Genomic DNA, 16,978 nt, shown 5'->3' with positions numbered 1-16,978 from the left:
GCGGCACATAGGGGATCAAAGCACATGTGCAAATTTGGGTCCCTTTGAACACTACACGATTGATCGATAGTTACACGATTCACCTTTCACAATATGACGTGCACAGTCCGGTGACACAAAACCTGAGTCCATTGTTTGAGGTAATGGCATAACACTCTACCGTTGTAGAGATGCAAAGTTTGAGGTTAACTTCATTGGAGATCACAAATCACTGTCCGTTAGCAGTGAAACAACCATTGTCAGGGGATTGGAGTGGCCTGGTAGTAGTAGCTGAGCCTCCAATTCCTCGTATATAAAACTTTGGGTAAGGCACCATGACGTCGAGCGTAAAACCTGTTGATTCTACACAGCTGGTGCAGAAGTCGTGGAAGAAGTTGAAACTTCGGGGTCACCAGTATGGGAAACGGGAATAGGATAACTGTATATGCAACCAACTGTTCCCATAAATGTCTATACATACATATATTTCAGCACAAGGAAAGATACAAATACACACTGTAGAAGGTACAAAGGCTGACTGGAACATTAACGTGGTGGCTTGTCAGAGCAGTTCGAGTTCAAAGATCATGCTTTACATGGTCGATGTGACCTATCAACGCCACAGATCTAAAAATAGATTGTCAGTAGCTGTTGCACTATATCCTGGAATCCTTGTTGGGCATTTTACTATGGAAAATAATCCAAAGCTGGACATCAGCAACTCTTTGTGCACTCAGTACTGTTTGACAGAAAAACCTTGTTGAAGTCTTTCCAAATAGTTAAGTTTTCATAACTTTATTAAAATGGTTTCTATTGGCTTTATGAATTGTAACATACTTCATACTCATGGTCTGTGAACTGGCAGGACTACAGGCTTGTGTGATTTCTGACTCACTGCTGTGACACAGTGTTCAAAATGCTGTTCAAAATAATTCAACATAATACTTGTTAACCTGAAGGCCCTTTGGTTAACTATACTTTCTGCATATGTAGCCACTATGCCTTTCTTTTTATTGGTTCTACTGTAGTATGATATTAGCTTGTGTCCCTCAAGATGAATCTGTTCCATTTCATTGATTTATATATGATAACCGGATATGCAGAACAAATCTGCTGAAATTCCATCTACTTCATCAATTTTCTGAATGGATATGAGATTTTATTAGGTTTCTGATGTTTTGATAGAAGACACTAAATGAATTTTCTTTAATGTTCTTGTCTTTGTCCAGATTGCATTACCGTATATACTCGAATAATCCACTCATGTTTTTTCCCGTATTTTAGGACGAAAAACTGGGATGCGCGGATTATTCGAAACATTGTTGGTACTGTTCTGCCTCCAACAATACATCCCATTATACTACTGTATTGTTGTGGCCTCAGTCTGTGACGCATCAGTAGCACATTAGGAGTGAAGTATTAACGTCTTCAAACTTGTTAATTATGGCTACAAGTTCTCGTTATCGCTCGTACACTGCTAAAGAAAAAGTGAAAATTATTGAACAAGCCGAGAATATTGGAAACCGTGCAGCAGGAAGAAAGTGCGACATGAGTGAGAGTTGTTCAAATGGTTCAAATGGCTCTCAGCACTATGGGACTTAACTTCTGAGGTCATCAGTCCCAGGGAGAGTTGTAGTCGTGACTGGCGAAAAAATAAAACGCATCTTCAAAAAACTAATAGTAATCGCCAGGCATTTTGAGGCCAAAAAGTGAAGCATCTGGACATCAAGAAAAAGCTCTGCGGTTATGTAGATGAGAAGCGACAATACGGATGCGCGGTAACTAGTGAAATGTGCCAACTTCAAGCATTGTCTTTAGCCAAAGAACTAGGCATTACCAGTTTCAAAGCTAGCCGGGGCTGGCTATCAAGATTTTTCAACTGAAATGTTTTAGGATTCCAGAGGCAAACTACTATCGCTGAGCAGCTTCCAGGTGATTACGAGGAAAAAATAGTGAATTTTCATCGTTATGTGATAAATCTGTGCCATAAACCATCCTATATATTATCGCGAATTGGTAATGTGGATCAAACGCCAGTCTATTTTGGGATGCCACTCGACAGCACAGTGAACAGGAAAGGAGAATCCAGCATCATGATACGAACTGGCAGCAGTGAGAAACAAAGATGTACAGTGATGTTGTGTGTAACTGGCGATGGACGAAAGCTACCACCTTACGTGATATTTAAAAGGAAAATTATTCTGAAAATATCGGTAAAAGGCATACTGGTGTTAGTGAGAGTGAATCCGAAGGTTGGATGGACAATGAACTTATAACTGACTGGGTGACACATGTTTGGCAACGTCGTCCTTTTGCGTTACTGAATTTACGCAACATGTTGGTCCTGGACAGCTTCCGCAGACATACAACTAAGGAAGTGCGAGACAAATTACAAAAAGGGAAAACTGACTTGGTCATTATCCCTGGAGGCCTAACATCCATCCTACAACCACTAGATGTGTGTGTAAATCGGCCATTCAAAACTGCACTTAAACTGCGATATATGCAATGGATGGCTGATGAAAACCATAAGTTCACACCTAGTGGAAAAATCAACCGGCTGGATTTGTCCCAGATTTGGGAATGGGTAAAAAGTGCATGGGACTCCATTCCACAACCACTGGTGGAGAAATCCTTCAAAAAATGTGGAATCACAAATTCACTGGATGGAACAGAGGACGACGCTCTATGGGAAGATGGTGAAGACGACAATGATTCTCCCGCTAGTGATGATGATGAAAGTGATGAATAGTGGTAAGAGAGGAAACATACTGGTATTGACTAAAATATTTTATTGCACATACCGCATTAACAAATTCTTAAACAAGATAATTCACGTTTCTTTTTTTTTGCTATTCTAGGTACGCATCGAGTCTCGGCTGGTGGTGATAATGTTCCCCGGCCGCCCGCCCATCTAATGGGCCAGCCGGCCAGCTGCACGCTGCTGGCCGCCTGGCTGGCCTGCTGGCTGGTCAGCTGCACGCCACTGAATCGGTTGCATTTTAACGATGTATCAACCTGTAGAGCAGCGTTGCTTCATACCAGTAGTTATTATACATACTTTTGAACACATCATAACGTTGGAACAATTTTTTTGTAAATAAAACAAATTAAAGCAAAAAATAATTTTTTTTCCTCTTCCTCAAAATTGGGGTGCGCAGATTATTCGAGGGCACGGATTATTCGAGTATATATGGTATTTTGTTGTACTTGTAGCTGCTTCAACAGTAACTGTATAGTCATGACTCATCTACATCTACAGTCATACTCTGCAAGCCACTGTATGGTGTATGGTGCAAGGTACATGTACCCCAACTAGCCATTAGCTTTACTATTCCACTTGCAATGGGGTGGGCCATGCAAGTCCTAATTTCTCTTATCCTTTCTCCAGAGTCCTTACACACAATGCATGCTAGTGGAAGTATAATTGTTCTGCAATCAGATGCAAATGCTGTCTAAATTTCCTCAACAACGTTTTGTGAAAAGAACATCTTCTCTTGAGGGATTCCCACTTGAGTTCATGGAGCATCTACTCAACACTCGCATGATAATTGAATCTGCTGGTAACACATCTAGAAGCTTGATTCTGGGATGCTTTGATGTCTTCCTTTAATCCAACCGGGTGGGGATCCCAACCTCTCAAGCAGTACTGAAGACTGGGTCACACAAGTGCTCAATATGTGGTCTCCTTTTATATGAGCTACACTTTCCTAAAATCTCTCCAAATTAACCGAAGTCAAACATTCACCTTCCCTACTACCTTCCTTATGTGCATGTTGCATCTGGTACCACTTTACAAAGTTACACATAGATATTTAATCGATGAGACTTTTCAAGCAGTACACTACTAACACTGTATTCAAATATTACAGGATTGTTTCTCATACTCATCTACATTAACTTACATTTTTCTGCCATTCCTCACACAAGTTAAAAATGTTGTCTATGCCATCCCAAATCCTTTGACAGTCACTCAATGGCTACACTTCCCAGTATACTAAAACATCATCAGCAGTCATAGACTGCTGCTCAACCTATCTGTCAGGTAATTTATGTTTATAGGAAACAAGAGCAGTCCTACCACACTTCCCTGGAGCAATCCTGATGATACCCTTTTTTCTGATGAGTATGACAGCATACTGCATTCTATTACTTAAGAAGAATTTGAGCCACTCGCATATCCTTGGAACTTATTCTGTATGCTCGGACCTTCATTAACAGCCTGCAGTGGGGCACCATGTCAAATGCTTACTGGAAATCTAGGAATAAGGAGCTGCTTGTTTCCTTTCATCCATGGTTAACAGGATACCAGACAAGAAAAGGGAGAGCTGAGTTTTGCATGAGTTGTGCTTTCTAAATTTATCCTGGTTTGTGGACAGTATCATTTCTATCTCAATGAAAGAAATTCATTACATGTTGAGGGGCTCTGCCACAAACTGATGTTAAGTAAATGGTTCTGTAATTGTGTGAGTCCATTTTTTTTACCCTTCTCATATGCAGAAGTCACCTGTGCTTCTTTCCGGTGATTTGACTGTATGCGGGATGAGAGACTGGTGATAAATACAACCTAATTAAGGGGCCAGTGCTGCAGAGAACTCTATGTGAAAACGAATTGGGATTTCATATGGACCTTGAAACTTTTTTGTTTTCAACTCTTTCAGTTGCTTCTCTATTCCAGGGATGCCAATTTCCATGTCCTGCATCCAGAAATCTGTGCAATGGTCAAATGGTGCTATGTTTCTATGATCCTACTGATTGAAAGATTTTGTAAATGAAGAATTTAAAACTTCAGCTTTCATTTTACTGTCTTTCTATTGCCACACCAGACTGGTCAACCAATGATTGGACAGAATCCACATAGTGATTTTACATAGGACCTGTATTTGCTATAGTTCTCACCAAGATACTTCACTATGGTGGATGGTGTTGCATGCTTCACACATTGATCGTTTTATAAACACACAGATTTCTGCTAACTTTTGTCTATAAGCATTTTCACATTCTCTTCTACATCTACATCTATACTCCGCGAGCCACCTTACGGTGTGTGGCGGAGGGTACTTATTGTACCACTATCTGATCCCCCCTTCCCTGTTCCATTCACGAATTGTGCGTGGGAAGAACGACTGCTTGTAAGTCTCCGTATTTGCTCTAATTTCTCGGATCTTTTCGTTGTGATCATTATGCGAGATATATGTGGGCGGTAGTAATATGTTGCCCATCTCTTCCCGGAATGTGCTCTCTCGTAATTTCGATAATAAACCTCTCCGTATTGCATAACGCCTTTCTTGAAGTGTCCGCCACTGGAGCTTGTTCAGCATCTCCGTAACGCTCTCGCGCTGACTAAATGTCCCCATGACGAATCGCGCTGCTTTTCGCTGGATCATGTCTATCTCTTCTATTAATCCAACCTGGTAAGGGTCCCATACTGATGAGCAATACTCAAGAATCGGACGAACAAGCGTTTTGTAAGCTACTTCTTTCGTCGATGAGTCACATTTTCTTAGAATTCTTCCTATGAATCTCAACCTGGCGCCTGCTTTTCCCACTATTTGTTTTATGTGATCATTCCACTTCAGATCGCTCCGGATAGTAACTCCTAAGTATTTTACGGTCGTTACCGCTTCCAATGATTTACCACCTATGGCATAATTGTACTGGAATGGATTTCTGCCCCTATGTATGCGCATTATATTACATTTATCTACGTTTAGGGAAAGCTGCCAGCTGTCGCACCATGCATTAATCCTCTGCAGGTCTTCCTGGAGTACGTACGAGTCTTCTGATGTTGCTACTTTCTTGTAGACAACCGTGTCATCTGCAAATAGCCTCACGGAGCTACCGATGTTGTCAACTAAGTCATTTATGTATATTCTGACCCAAGAGAACAACAATCTTGGCTTTCTCAGCATTTTTTGAATTTTGTTATTAAACCACAGTGTGTCTTTTCCATTGTTAATGTACTTACTTGTAAAAGTTCTCCAAAGCAAGATTCACTATCAGTTCAAACTTTGCAGTAATTCCTCTATGTCTAAATTGGATGCTAGCAACTGCTGATCTGCTCTCTCCAGCATAAATATTCTCCTAGTCCTGGTAGATTTACGAACTTTCATAATCATTGTCACTTTGACTACACAGTAACCATTAAATCCTGTCTTCGTACTGGCACTGTCAATAGGCCCCATCTGTTTGTAGTTGCTATGTATAAAATATTTCCATTTTGTGTGGGTTGTTGAACTAGCTACTCAAGAAAGTTTTTAGAAAACATGTTCAAAACTACTTCGCAAGACGACCCTTGTGTGCCACTATAGTGAATCATTTGGTGTCCCAGTGTATACTTGTTAGGATAAAGTCAACTCAAACTAATATTTAGTGACCTGTGTATTTCTGTGCTCCTGAGTGTAGACTTTCTTTGACTGATTCTGCCACTGTTAGGGTAGAATTGGATGTGTGGTAAAAACATCCAATGATTAACTTGAGGTTACTTAGCGAGTTGCTTGTGTCCAGATAGCTTCACAGTTAGAGTTAGACTGAGTTTCAACCTCAGTAGAGACAATATTTGTACTGACTGTAGTGAACGCTCCTCCTGCTATGGTGTGTAACATGTCATTCTGATATACACTGCATGCCTCCTTAAATGTTTTGGAGTTTTCTATTTCAGGTTTCATCTGGCTCTCAGATCTGAAGTAATTTGAGTGAAGGGGCAGTAAATTCAGGATCTTTGTTACAAATGCTATGGCCTTTGTAAACATTCCTCTCCCTTGAGTGATTTTTCCAAGCTGCATGTTAATATACCACAGAATGATTCATCCACTACTGACTTCTGGCTCTCCTAGATGAATAGAGCATGCTGATTTTTACACAGCCATTGCTTGCAGAATCCATGTGGATAAAATCTCCTCAGTTTATCAGCCAAGTGGTGGTGTCATCATCTCACAACATTTCAGTGAGTTTCATAATCATCATCTTCAGACCCTTAGAAAAGGTGTTGTAATTAAGAAGTTGAGTATTTATGGACATATCAAGAATTCTCAAAGCTTTTTATTTTTTATTTTTATTATACAATAACGGTGAGTGCAAACACTGCTGTTAGGGAAGAAGACCATGGTCGAATAGAAGATGCATTGAACCACAAATATGCACGTAAGCGAAGCATTAAGTATTAAGCTTTTGAACTTTTATTCTTCAACAAACTATGCACAAACCTGATGTCCCAAACCTCAGTTTAGGATCCTGTACCATCCATACAATTTTGACCCTAAAAGTTTGCGTACCCTGTATAACACATAAATAGCCATTCTTACTACGTTATGTCCTGTTATGTCCTGACTGTCTGGTGGAGAGAACCAGTTCAACAGCTGAGTTACAGTGTTCTGTATCTTATTTATGTGTACGTTCTTTGTTCAACTCTTCTTCACATGATGAGGGGTTGTTATCTTCTTAGTCCATTATCTGTAGTTTCATTTTCAACATGCAAAGAATGTGTTCTTGCATAACAACAGATTTGTTATCTGTGGATATGTTTCATAAAATATAATGGATACATAATGAAAAGCCTTCTTTTTATATCTGCATCTATATTCTGTACACCACATTAAAGTGTCTGATGGGAGGTATTTGTGGTAAGACCTTCATTTCCCCTCTTTTCTATGCCATTCATGTGTGGTTCATGGGAAGAACAACTGTCAGTAGGCCTCTGTATGAGCTATATATTCTTTGAATTTCTTATCTTTCTGTCCTCTGTGTATGTGCTGCACAACACCTGTGGTATGAGAATCTTCATTACTGCTATCTATGAATGGAATGGCGAGGCTGTCAGACACACTAATAATAGGTGTTCTATCTCGTAAAGTGGTATCTGAGGCATAAATGTAGCTGTAGAAGTAGAAGCTCAATTCTCCTATAGTTATTGACTGTACAAAAAGTAAAATTTTCATTCTTAAAATGTCAGATCTCAAATTTTTAAGATTAGTTAAGTTTTATCAAAGTATAAGGCATATTTACTGAAAAATAAAGTAACATGATCTGTCATATTTTCTCTGTGTTATTGATTATGAAAGCACACTGTGAATCAGGTAACAACTGCTACCTGCAGAGGCAGTTGCAGAGCTGCTGATGGTTTACTGTAAGGGCCTGTTGTCAAAACACAAGCAGTTACTCTTTACCTTTAACTGAAGAACTGAATTTTTGAAAATGGAAAGAATGATTACTGTTGTTTGCTAGTGAGATTTGTGTCTTGATGTAGCTCTAAAAATGAAAATCCATGTGGCATCTTCTAATAACAGCTGTACCTCTATCAATCAAGAGTTCTTAATGGTTTATGATATGCTCTGGTATCTTATTGCTGTTCTTTATTACCCTTTTCCCTAATACGAGGGTTGGAACTTAAATAGTGGCAACTATTTATTCACATCTGATACAAAAGAGTTACATGTTTGCACCTGTTACTGACCTTCAAAGTAGTCACCAGCACTGTATAGAACCCATTGCTAGTGATGTGGAAGGCGTAGTATACCGTTAGCAGAGCCTGTTCTGTTGATGGTGCGAATGGAGCGGTCTACTGCCTGTTGAATTTCTGGAACAGTTCTGAAATGAATGCCACAAAGTGGTTCCTTCATCTTTGGAATCAAATCAAAGTCACAAGGACTTAAGTCCGGGGAATATGGTGGATGGTACAGTATTCCCAGTCCCATTGACCGAACAGAGTAGCCACAGCTTGCGCTGTATGCGCTCATACATTGTCGTTCAAAATGATGGGTGGATTGTGCAGAAAGTGTTGCCACTTCTTTCACAAAGCTGATCGCAGGTGATGCTCCAAAAATGAACAGTAATACTGTACATTGACAGTCTGCTGTGGAGGAACATAATTCGTTAGGATAACACCATCACAGTCATACACGAGAATCACCATAATTTAGGCCGCTCCATTTGCACCATCAACAGAACAGGCTCTGCTAACATATACTACACCTTCCACATTGCTGGCAACGGGTTTTACACAATGCTGGTGACTACTCTGAAGGACAGTAACAGGTGCAGACATGTAACTCTTTTGTATTGATTGTGAATAAATAATTGTCACTATTTAAGTTCCAAACCTCATATTATAAATGAGATACACAACTATAGGGTTCATTAAATTTTATGTAACCATACAAAATCAGTGGATCTTGATTCATGTAGATTACAGTTACAGTTTGTTATATCACAAGTCAGTATAAAAACAGATAAAAATTAAATAGGTTCCTGGCAATCCACATTTTTTATGTTGTGTTTAACTATAATAAATATTTTTGTAGACCAGAAGTTTTTCAACTATAATATGTTTATTTAGCCTGCATGTAATGCCTGTCTTTTGTGTGTAATTTTATAATATTATAATAAGCCATTTCTTTCTCAAAGCAGGTTGTCACAAACATAGAAGATTTTAAAAATGCTCTGCCTATAAAAAACACATACCCTTGGTCAGAGAATTTTGCAAATCACAGTGTCTTCAATTTCAGTGGAAATTACAAGGCAGCTGATATTATTTGGACCTTTCACAATTCTACAATGCATCCATTAAGTATGTTAATTGATTACTATAAAAATCATATTTATTAAATTATTTTATTAACTTAAAATAAATTACTTACCTCACTCATGAGTGTAATTTCCAATTCTCATCAGGTTTCCCAACAAAGTTAACAAATGAATACTGCCAAGTGACACATACACTCCAGTATTTGAGGGAATGGTCAGGCCATTGCACTCGCATTGTAAGCTCCTGCGATGCTGATGATGGCCTGAGTGCAGCCTGGTATTATAAACATTTCACCATTCTTGCTGATCCTCTTTCTGTCAACCAGAGTCATCTTGACACATTTCTTGAGGTACAGTTATATATATATTATTTATTGACCATTATTTCTTGTGTTTGTTTTATTAATTAATAAAACAAAAAATAGCATCATCAAATGTAGTAAAATGTCTGCAGGCATATAAATACAAGCAACATATAAGACATCTACATCTATGTAATATACTGCAGAAGACACTTTATGGTGCATGTTGGAGGAGGGAACTTTGTGTCATTGCTTGTCATTCCCTTTTATGTTCCAATTGCAAATGGAATCAGTGAAAAGTCACTTTCTGTGTGCCTCCGTACAAGCCCTAATTTTCCTATCTTCACTCTGCAGTCCTAGTGTGAGGTTAGAATTAGGCAATAGAATCATTTTTTCTGCAGTCTGTCACAAATGTCTGTTCTCTAAATGTTCTCAATAGTGTTTCATGAAAAGAACATCGTTTTCCCTCTGGGAGTGGCCATTTGAGTTCATGTAACATTTCTGTAATACGTCTGATGAATATACCATTAACAAATCTAACAGCATTCCTCTGAATTGCTTCAATGTCTTTCTGTAATACAACCTCATGGGGATCCGAAACATTCAAGCAGTACTCAAGAATGCGTTGCACACTGTGGCTTCTTTATAGATGACCTGCACTTCTTTGGAATTCTCCCAATAAATCAAAGTCAATAATTCATCTTTACTACTATTGACCTTATGTGATCATTCCATTTCGTATTGCTTTGCAGTGTTACACCTAGACATTCCATCAACATGACAGTTTTCAGCAGCACATCACTAACACAATATTCAAACATTACAGGACTGTTTTTATTGCTCACCTTCATTAACTTTCACTTTTCTACATTTGGAGCAAGATGCCATTCATGTAGAAATTCTAAGTCATCTTGTATCCTCCAACAGTCACTCACTCGACAACAACAGTTTACCATATATTACAGTGTAATTAGCAAACAGTCACAAATTATAACTCACACTATCTGTTAGATCTTTTATGTATGTATAGAATAAGAGCAGTCCTATCAAATTTCCTTGGGGCACCCATGATGATATCCTTGTCTCTGATGAACACTCACCATTCAGGACAGTGTGTGAGTTCCATTACTTAAAAAGTCTTTGCATCACTCACATACCCGAGGAACTAATCTGTATGCTCAGACCTTCATTAACAGGGTGCAATGGGGCACTATGCAAAATGTTTTCCATATAGGATATCGTGCGAGAAAAGGGCAAGCTGAGTTTTACACAAGTGATGATTTATAAATCTGTGCTCGTTTGTGGACAGGTACTTTTCTGTATCAAGGAAATTTATTATATTTGAACTTATAATAAGCTCAAGAATTCTGCAGCAATTAAATATTAAGAATATTGGTCTGTTATTTTGTGGGTCCATTCTTTTACCCATCTTATATATGGGAGTAACATACACTTTTTACCAGTCTCTTGCAACTTTGTACTGAACAAGATATCACAATAAAAGCAAGCTAAGCAAGCAGCCAGTGCTGAAGAAAATTGAATTGAAGTGTCATCTAGACATAGTGACTTATTTGTTAACAGCTGTTTCAGTTGTCTGTCTATACCAGAGGTGCCTATTTTTATGTCCTCTATATGAGAGTGTGTGCAAAGTGGCAGGTGGATTTGGATGACAATAAGTTTTGCAAAGTACAAATCTAAAGTAAAATACAAGTCTAAATTTTTCTGTCTGATATTTGTCAGATGACTGTTGAAAACACTCATTCGTGGGGGAGAAGTTAGATTGTTTGAAGGCACCCGTCAGAATCAGTGAAATGTGTTAACTCAAGTTGACATCATTTTGCAAACAATTGCTGAACATTGGTGTGTTACTCACAATTTATTTGGAGTCTGAATAGTGGCAGAATATGTGAATGGATAAATAATGGAAACTGATTAATAATTGCTGCTTGAATAATTTAAAAAAAGTTAATTGGAAAGAATAAATGAAAGAAATTAGGAAGTACACTTTTGGGTGAACTTTAATTGGTGCTAATATCAACAGACCTCCAATGTCAATACATTTAAGATCAATATTCATCATTTAAGTTATGTACTTCTTCACATTAATTCCATTGTGTGTAGTCCTGATTATGACAATGCTGATGCAGGATTGCTCCTCCACTGCTTGTGCTAATTCCTCTTGTCTGCTCTGAACCTCTGGATGCAGGATTCTCAGCAAGGGCGAAAAGATGGACAGACAGGTGTGGTCGATGTGAATATATGAATAAAACTTCACTTTCCTAATAACTTTTTCTAACACTTGTAATGTATGCTTGAAATACAGATTTTTAAACAATACTGGTATGACAGATCTTGTAATACGTCTGCCTGCTACCACTTATAGAATCAATACCTTTGACTTTGTGTGTGTGTGTGTGTGTGTGTGTGTGTGTGTGTGTGTGTGTGTGTGTGTGTGTGTGTGTCTATATATATCACGTGTATAAAAGAAAAAGAACGAATAAAGAAAAAAAGTAATATGATCCATTTTAAGTCATAGTCGCACAAGTCATACACAACATGACTGGTTTAATTATGTAAGAGTGCAGCTATACAGGTAAACCTAATTAACATTCAATATTTGCTATCAGTGAAATTAAGACCAAGCTCAGCAAGAAGGATAATAACAACCTCAATACTAGTACATTATTAACATCAACCTTTAATTCTGCACTTGTGTAAAACTTTGAATATCTGGGATCTGATATTAATAAGACAAATTCTGTGTCGACCGAAATGAAATCAAATGTCTTAAATGCTGGCAGATGCTTCCACTTGTCTAAGAAGTTACTGGCCTTCAGGGTATTAAATAGTCAGACTAAACTGCAATTATGCAAAGTTATGATCAGACTAGTCATAACATGGAAGTGAAACATGGACATTATAGACTACTGATGAGATGCATTTTAATGCATGGAGCAGTTCAAGATAATAATGGTGGATATATAGAGCAAATGCTTTTATGATTCATGATTTAGTGGAAGAAGACAAAGGATGACCACAAAGTGCTGTGGAAGAGGTTATAAAAACTATTAGATGTAGTCTATGGCAGAGAACCACACTGGAGAGGGCAGATTTGAAGAAATTTGTTGAAGTGACTAATATGCACAGACTCATAATGCCACACGAAGAAGAAGAAAAATATCAGTATTTCTACCTATAGTTCCCACAAAGAAACATTAAGAGGATAAAACTGTACATAAAGTAACAGTGTCATTCTACTCCTGTAGCAGATCACATTGTGGTGGTGAAAGTATGCAGTTGTATCAAAAGCAATATTCACTTGAGAAAACTACAGAATTAAAAGGATACAGAATGACTGACCAATGCTTATCTGGAGTGGTACTTTTGATAGACAGACAAAAAGAAAAAAATAACTACCTTCTTCATCAAGGAGAAAAAAGGGATAGTTTTGGGAAAGTTAGGATAGAGGGGCAGGTACTCAGACCTTACACTGAGAAGGACCCACTTAAAATGCTGAATGTTTGCAGAAGTACAGGGTTGGCATGCACTATGTACTGTTTAACCTCCATTTACCCACATCTCCTCACCTCCAAGACAGCCTTGCCTTAGTTTGTTGGATGTATCAATGTCAGTGACAGTGGCGGCTCATGAATATACATTCTGGATGTTCCCAAATTTTTTGAATCAGGCAATTTCAATGTGAAATTAACAGCATCTGCTGTATAATAGTTATGCGTATGAACAAATTTATACAACTACTGCCACTGTCAGTAATAATAATAGTAATAATAATAATATGCATTACTTGTCTGACAAAAGAAGGAATTCTTTTGTGCACAAGTGCAGTTTAGAGCAAGAACAAAATGTGTAAGCTTTCGCTACTCTCCATTTCACATTTTTGTGTAAGTGGGTGTTTCTAAGCTTTTTAATTTTTTGGGTAAATGTACCATGTCCCCAACACCTGTATTAGTTCCCAAATTAACAGTAGGGCTGAAAAATCAAACATTCTTACATTGTACCCACATAACAGCTTATGCTTATCGTATAGTTCTTTGTTAAATGTTTTCTTGTAGTCTCACTTATTTGATTTCATCACTTTTGATCAATGGATCTGTTCTGGGACGCTGCAGTTAATTCTTTTGTGGCTAATTTTTCCTGGTAATTTACTTTTCTGTTAGCACTCAAAACAGATTCAACATAGTTCATGTTGACACTGCACATTCCTCCACAGTAACCAACCGGTTCCAAACACAAACTACTGTTTTTGGAAATAATTAAGTTCAAGTAGTAATGTCTACCAACGTAGTCAATTGACTAGAGTGCAAATGAGTTGCTGAGAACTGCAAGGGCCAAAAGCACACCGTCATCGATCTCACATTTAAGTGAATATTAGAGAAACAAAACAGCTTTTTGTGAATGCCAATACTCGTATATACACTGTGGGCCTACAGCACAGATAAACCTGACTCACCATAAGATCAACTGATGTCAAAAGCATGAATAAATGCTAATCTCAGAATTGACAATGATGTGCTTTAGGCCCTTATGGTTCTAAGTGCCTCAAATGGATCACAGTATGATAAAATCCAAAATTTGATATACTGTAACTCATCCAGAAACCTACAAAATAGGTTTTTCTGTCAGTACAACTGTAACATATACTAAAGTACAATCTAATTATAGTACATAGCGAATGAACTGGCATATATGAGGAGTGTGCCAATGTCCAGCATGATTTATTCCAAGTGAACATGGGTAAGTCTGCTGCAGTGTGCTACCACCTGGTTGCATTGACGTAAACTTGTAGTTGAGTGGAAGGGCTAGCTGTGCATGCTGTGAACTGAGTACATTGATTATTGAATCTGTATGTATTTGGCCTGTAAGGCAAATGTGCAAAAGCATCTTAAAATGTGCACAGCTGCAGGTGTGCTCATGACACTGATGCCAAGTTTCACAGAGTCAAGAAGAGTACCAATGTTGCATAGCATGGTAGATTCAGTGCCGTGTATTTCAGACTATTGTATCTATGTTATGTTTAACACCATTCAACGAAAAGTAAACAATAAATCCACAAGGTGGCAAAAGTTGGGGTGTTCACTTGCTCTTGTGCTCTTACACAGCAGCCGCTATTGGTCAGTTTCCAATCTAAAACTTTACTCCTTCACATTTCAGTACAAGATCCCATACTACCATTAATCTACATCCATACTCAATTAACCACTGTGTAGAGCATGGCAGAGTACTTCCCATTGTACCAGTTATTAGAGCTTCTTCCCATTCCATTCACATATGGAGTGCAGAAAGACTGTTTAAATGGCTCTGTGAATGCTGTAATTAAACTACTGTGAAGGGGTGGAGGGTCATAGTATATTCCTAGGACCATTGTTTAAAGCCATTTTTTAAAAAAATTTCTTAGTAAACTTTCTCAGAATAGTTTCCATCTATCTTCACATGTCTGCCAGTACAGTTTCTTCAACATCTCTGCAGTACCATCCCACTGGTCAAACAAGCATGTGACTGTTTGTGCTGCCCTTCTCTGTATACATTCAGTAACCCCATTCAGGCCTATTTGGTATGGGTCCCACACACTTTAACAATATTCTAGGATGGGTCACTTGAGTAGTTTGTAAGCAATCCCCCCTGTAGACTGGTTACATTTATCTAATATTGTACTAACAGACCAAAGTCTGCTATCTGCTTTACCCACAACCTAGTATATGTGATCATTACCCTTAGGTATTGTGGGAGTTTACTGATTCCAGCTGTGTCTTGCTGATACTATATTCATAGGATACGTCATCTTTTCATTTTGTGAAGCGCACAATTCAACATTTCTGAACATTTGAAACAAGTTGCCAATCTTTGCATCACTTTGAAATCTTATCAAGATCTAACTGAATATTTGTGCAGATTATTTTCAGACAGTACTTCATTGTAGATGAATGCATCGTCAGCAAAAATTCTGAGGTTACTATTAATTTTGCCTGCAAGATCATTAATTTACAACATGAACAGCAAGTCACTACACACTTATCTGAGTCACACTCAAAATTACTTTCACATAAGTCAATGACTCTCCATTTGAGATACCATGCTGCTTTCTCTCTACTAAAAAATCCTCAATCCAGTCACAAATCTTGCTTGGTACTTCATACTGTCACCTTTTTGATAGCAAGCATAGATGTGGTACTGAGTCAAATGCTTTTTAGAAACAGAAATACTCCATCTATCCGACTGCTTTGATCCCTAGCTCTCAGGACATTTCAAGGTTAGTTTTATATTTATTTTGCTTCATATGAGAATAGTGTGAGTTGGATTTCACATCATCAGTGTTTGAAGAATCCATGCTGTTTGGCATGGGAGGTGCTCATTCTGTTTGAGATACCTCATTACATTTGAGCTCAGAATATATTCTAAGCTTGGATGGATTTCATGGATAATGGACAGTTTCATGGATCACATCTGGTACCTTCTTGTAGACAGGTGTGTCTTGTGCTTTCTTTCAACTGCTGGGCATGATTCTTGTTTGGGGGATCTATGGTAAATTATAGTTAGAAGAGGCCACACACTTGCTATAGAATCTGATGGGGATTCCATTGGGTCCTGGGGCTTTCATCTTGTTCAGTTTTAGTGATTTCAGCTATTTCTCAGCTCCACTGACACTAACATCTATATCTCTCATCTTTGCAGTGCTGCAAGAAATAAATTGGTGGCAATATCCCCGCATTTTCGTTCATAAAGAAACATTTGAAAACCAGGTTCAGTATTTCTACTTTTGCTGTGCTACCCTTAATTTGAGTCCTTGTCTCGTCCATGAATGTCTGTACAGCCTTTACACAAGACAAGAATTTTCTTGAGTTTTGTGAGAGATCCTTCAGTAATATTCTGCTGTGGTAGTCACTGAAGGATTTGTTCATACACTGATGATATACCATGGATGGCCCTCGCCTCATGAAATTTTCCACTATGTATGTGTCTATCAGGTCAACTATTCTTCTAATCTTGAGGTAACGTTCTTTTACATGATTCTCTTCAGAACTAAATGTTCTGCATTTCTTATTGAGATAAGACACTACTGCCTCTTTATATAGTTTGCTGAGAATATAAATCCATCTATTTGTTTTAGTTGCCCACTGTATTTGCTAATCATTGTTGCTTCAACAGCCTCTTTGTCA

The 16,978-nt window shown here is 38.1% G+C and overlaps 1 protein-coding gene across 1 annotated transcript in view; it reads left to right on the top strand.

Moving 5' to 3' along the window:
- The window catches only part of LOC124795648 (tectonic-1-like), a 98,041-nt gene that overhangs the window by 68,368 nt on the left and 12,695 nt on the right, over nt 1-16,978 (top strand). The window contains exons 3-4 of the mRNA XM_047259721.1: nt 9,385-9,544; nt 9,649-9,851. Coding sequence (XP_047115677.1) covers nt 9,385-9,544; nt 9,649-9,851 — 363 coding nt within the window. The remainder of the gene's footprint in view (nt 1-9,384; nt 9,545-9,648; nt 9,852-16,978) is intronic.

This window comes from Schistocerca piceifrons, chromosome 4, assembly GCF_021461385.2.
Source record: "Schistocerca piceifrons isolate TAMUIC-IGC-003096 chromosome 4, iqSchPice1.1, whole genome shotgun sequence".
In the NCBI taxonomy this organism is placed as follows: Eukaryota; Metazoa; Arthropoda; class Insecta; order Orthoptera; family Acrididae; genus Schistocerca; species Schistocerca piceifrons.
The sequence above is the reverse complement of the archived record's forward strand: the minus strand, read 5'-3'. Positions and strand labels throughout refer to the sequence as shown.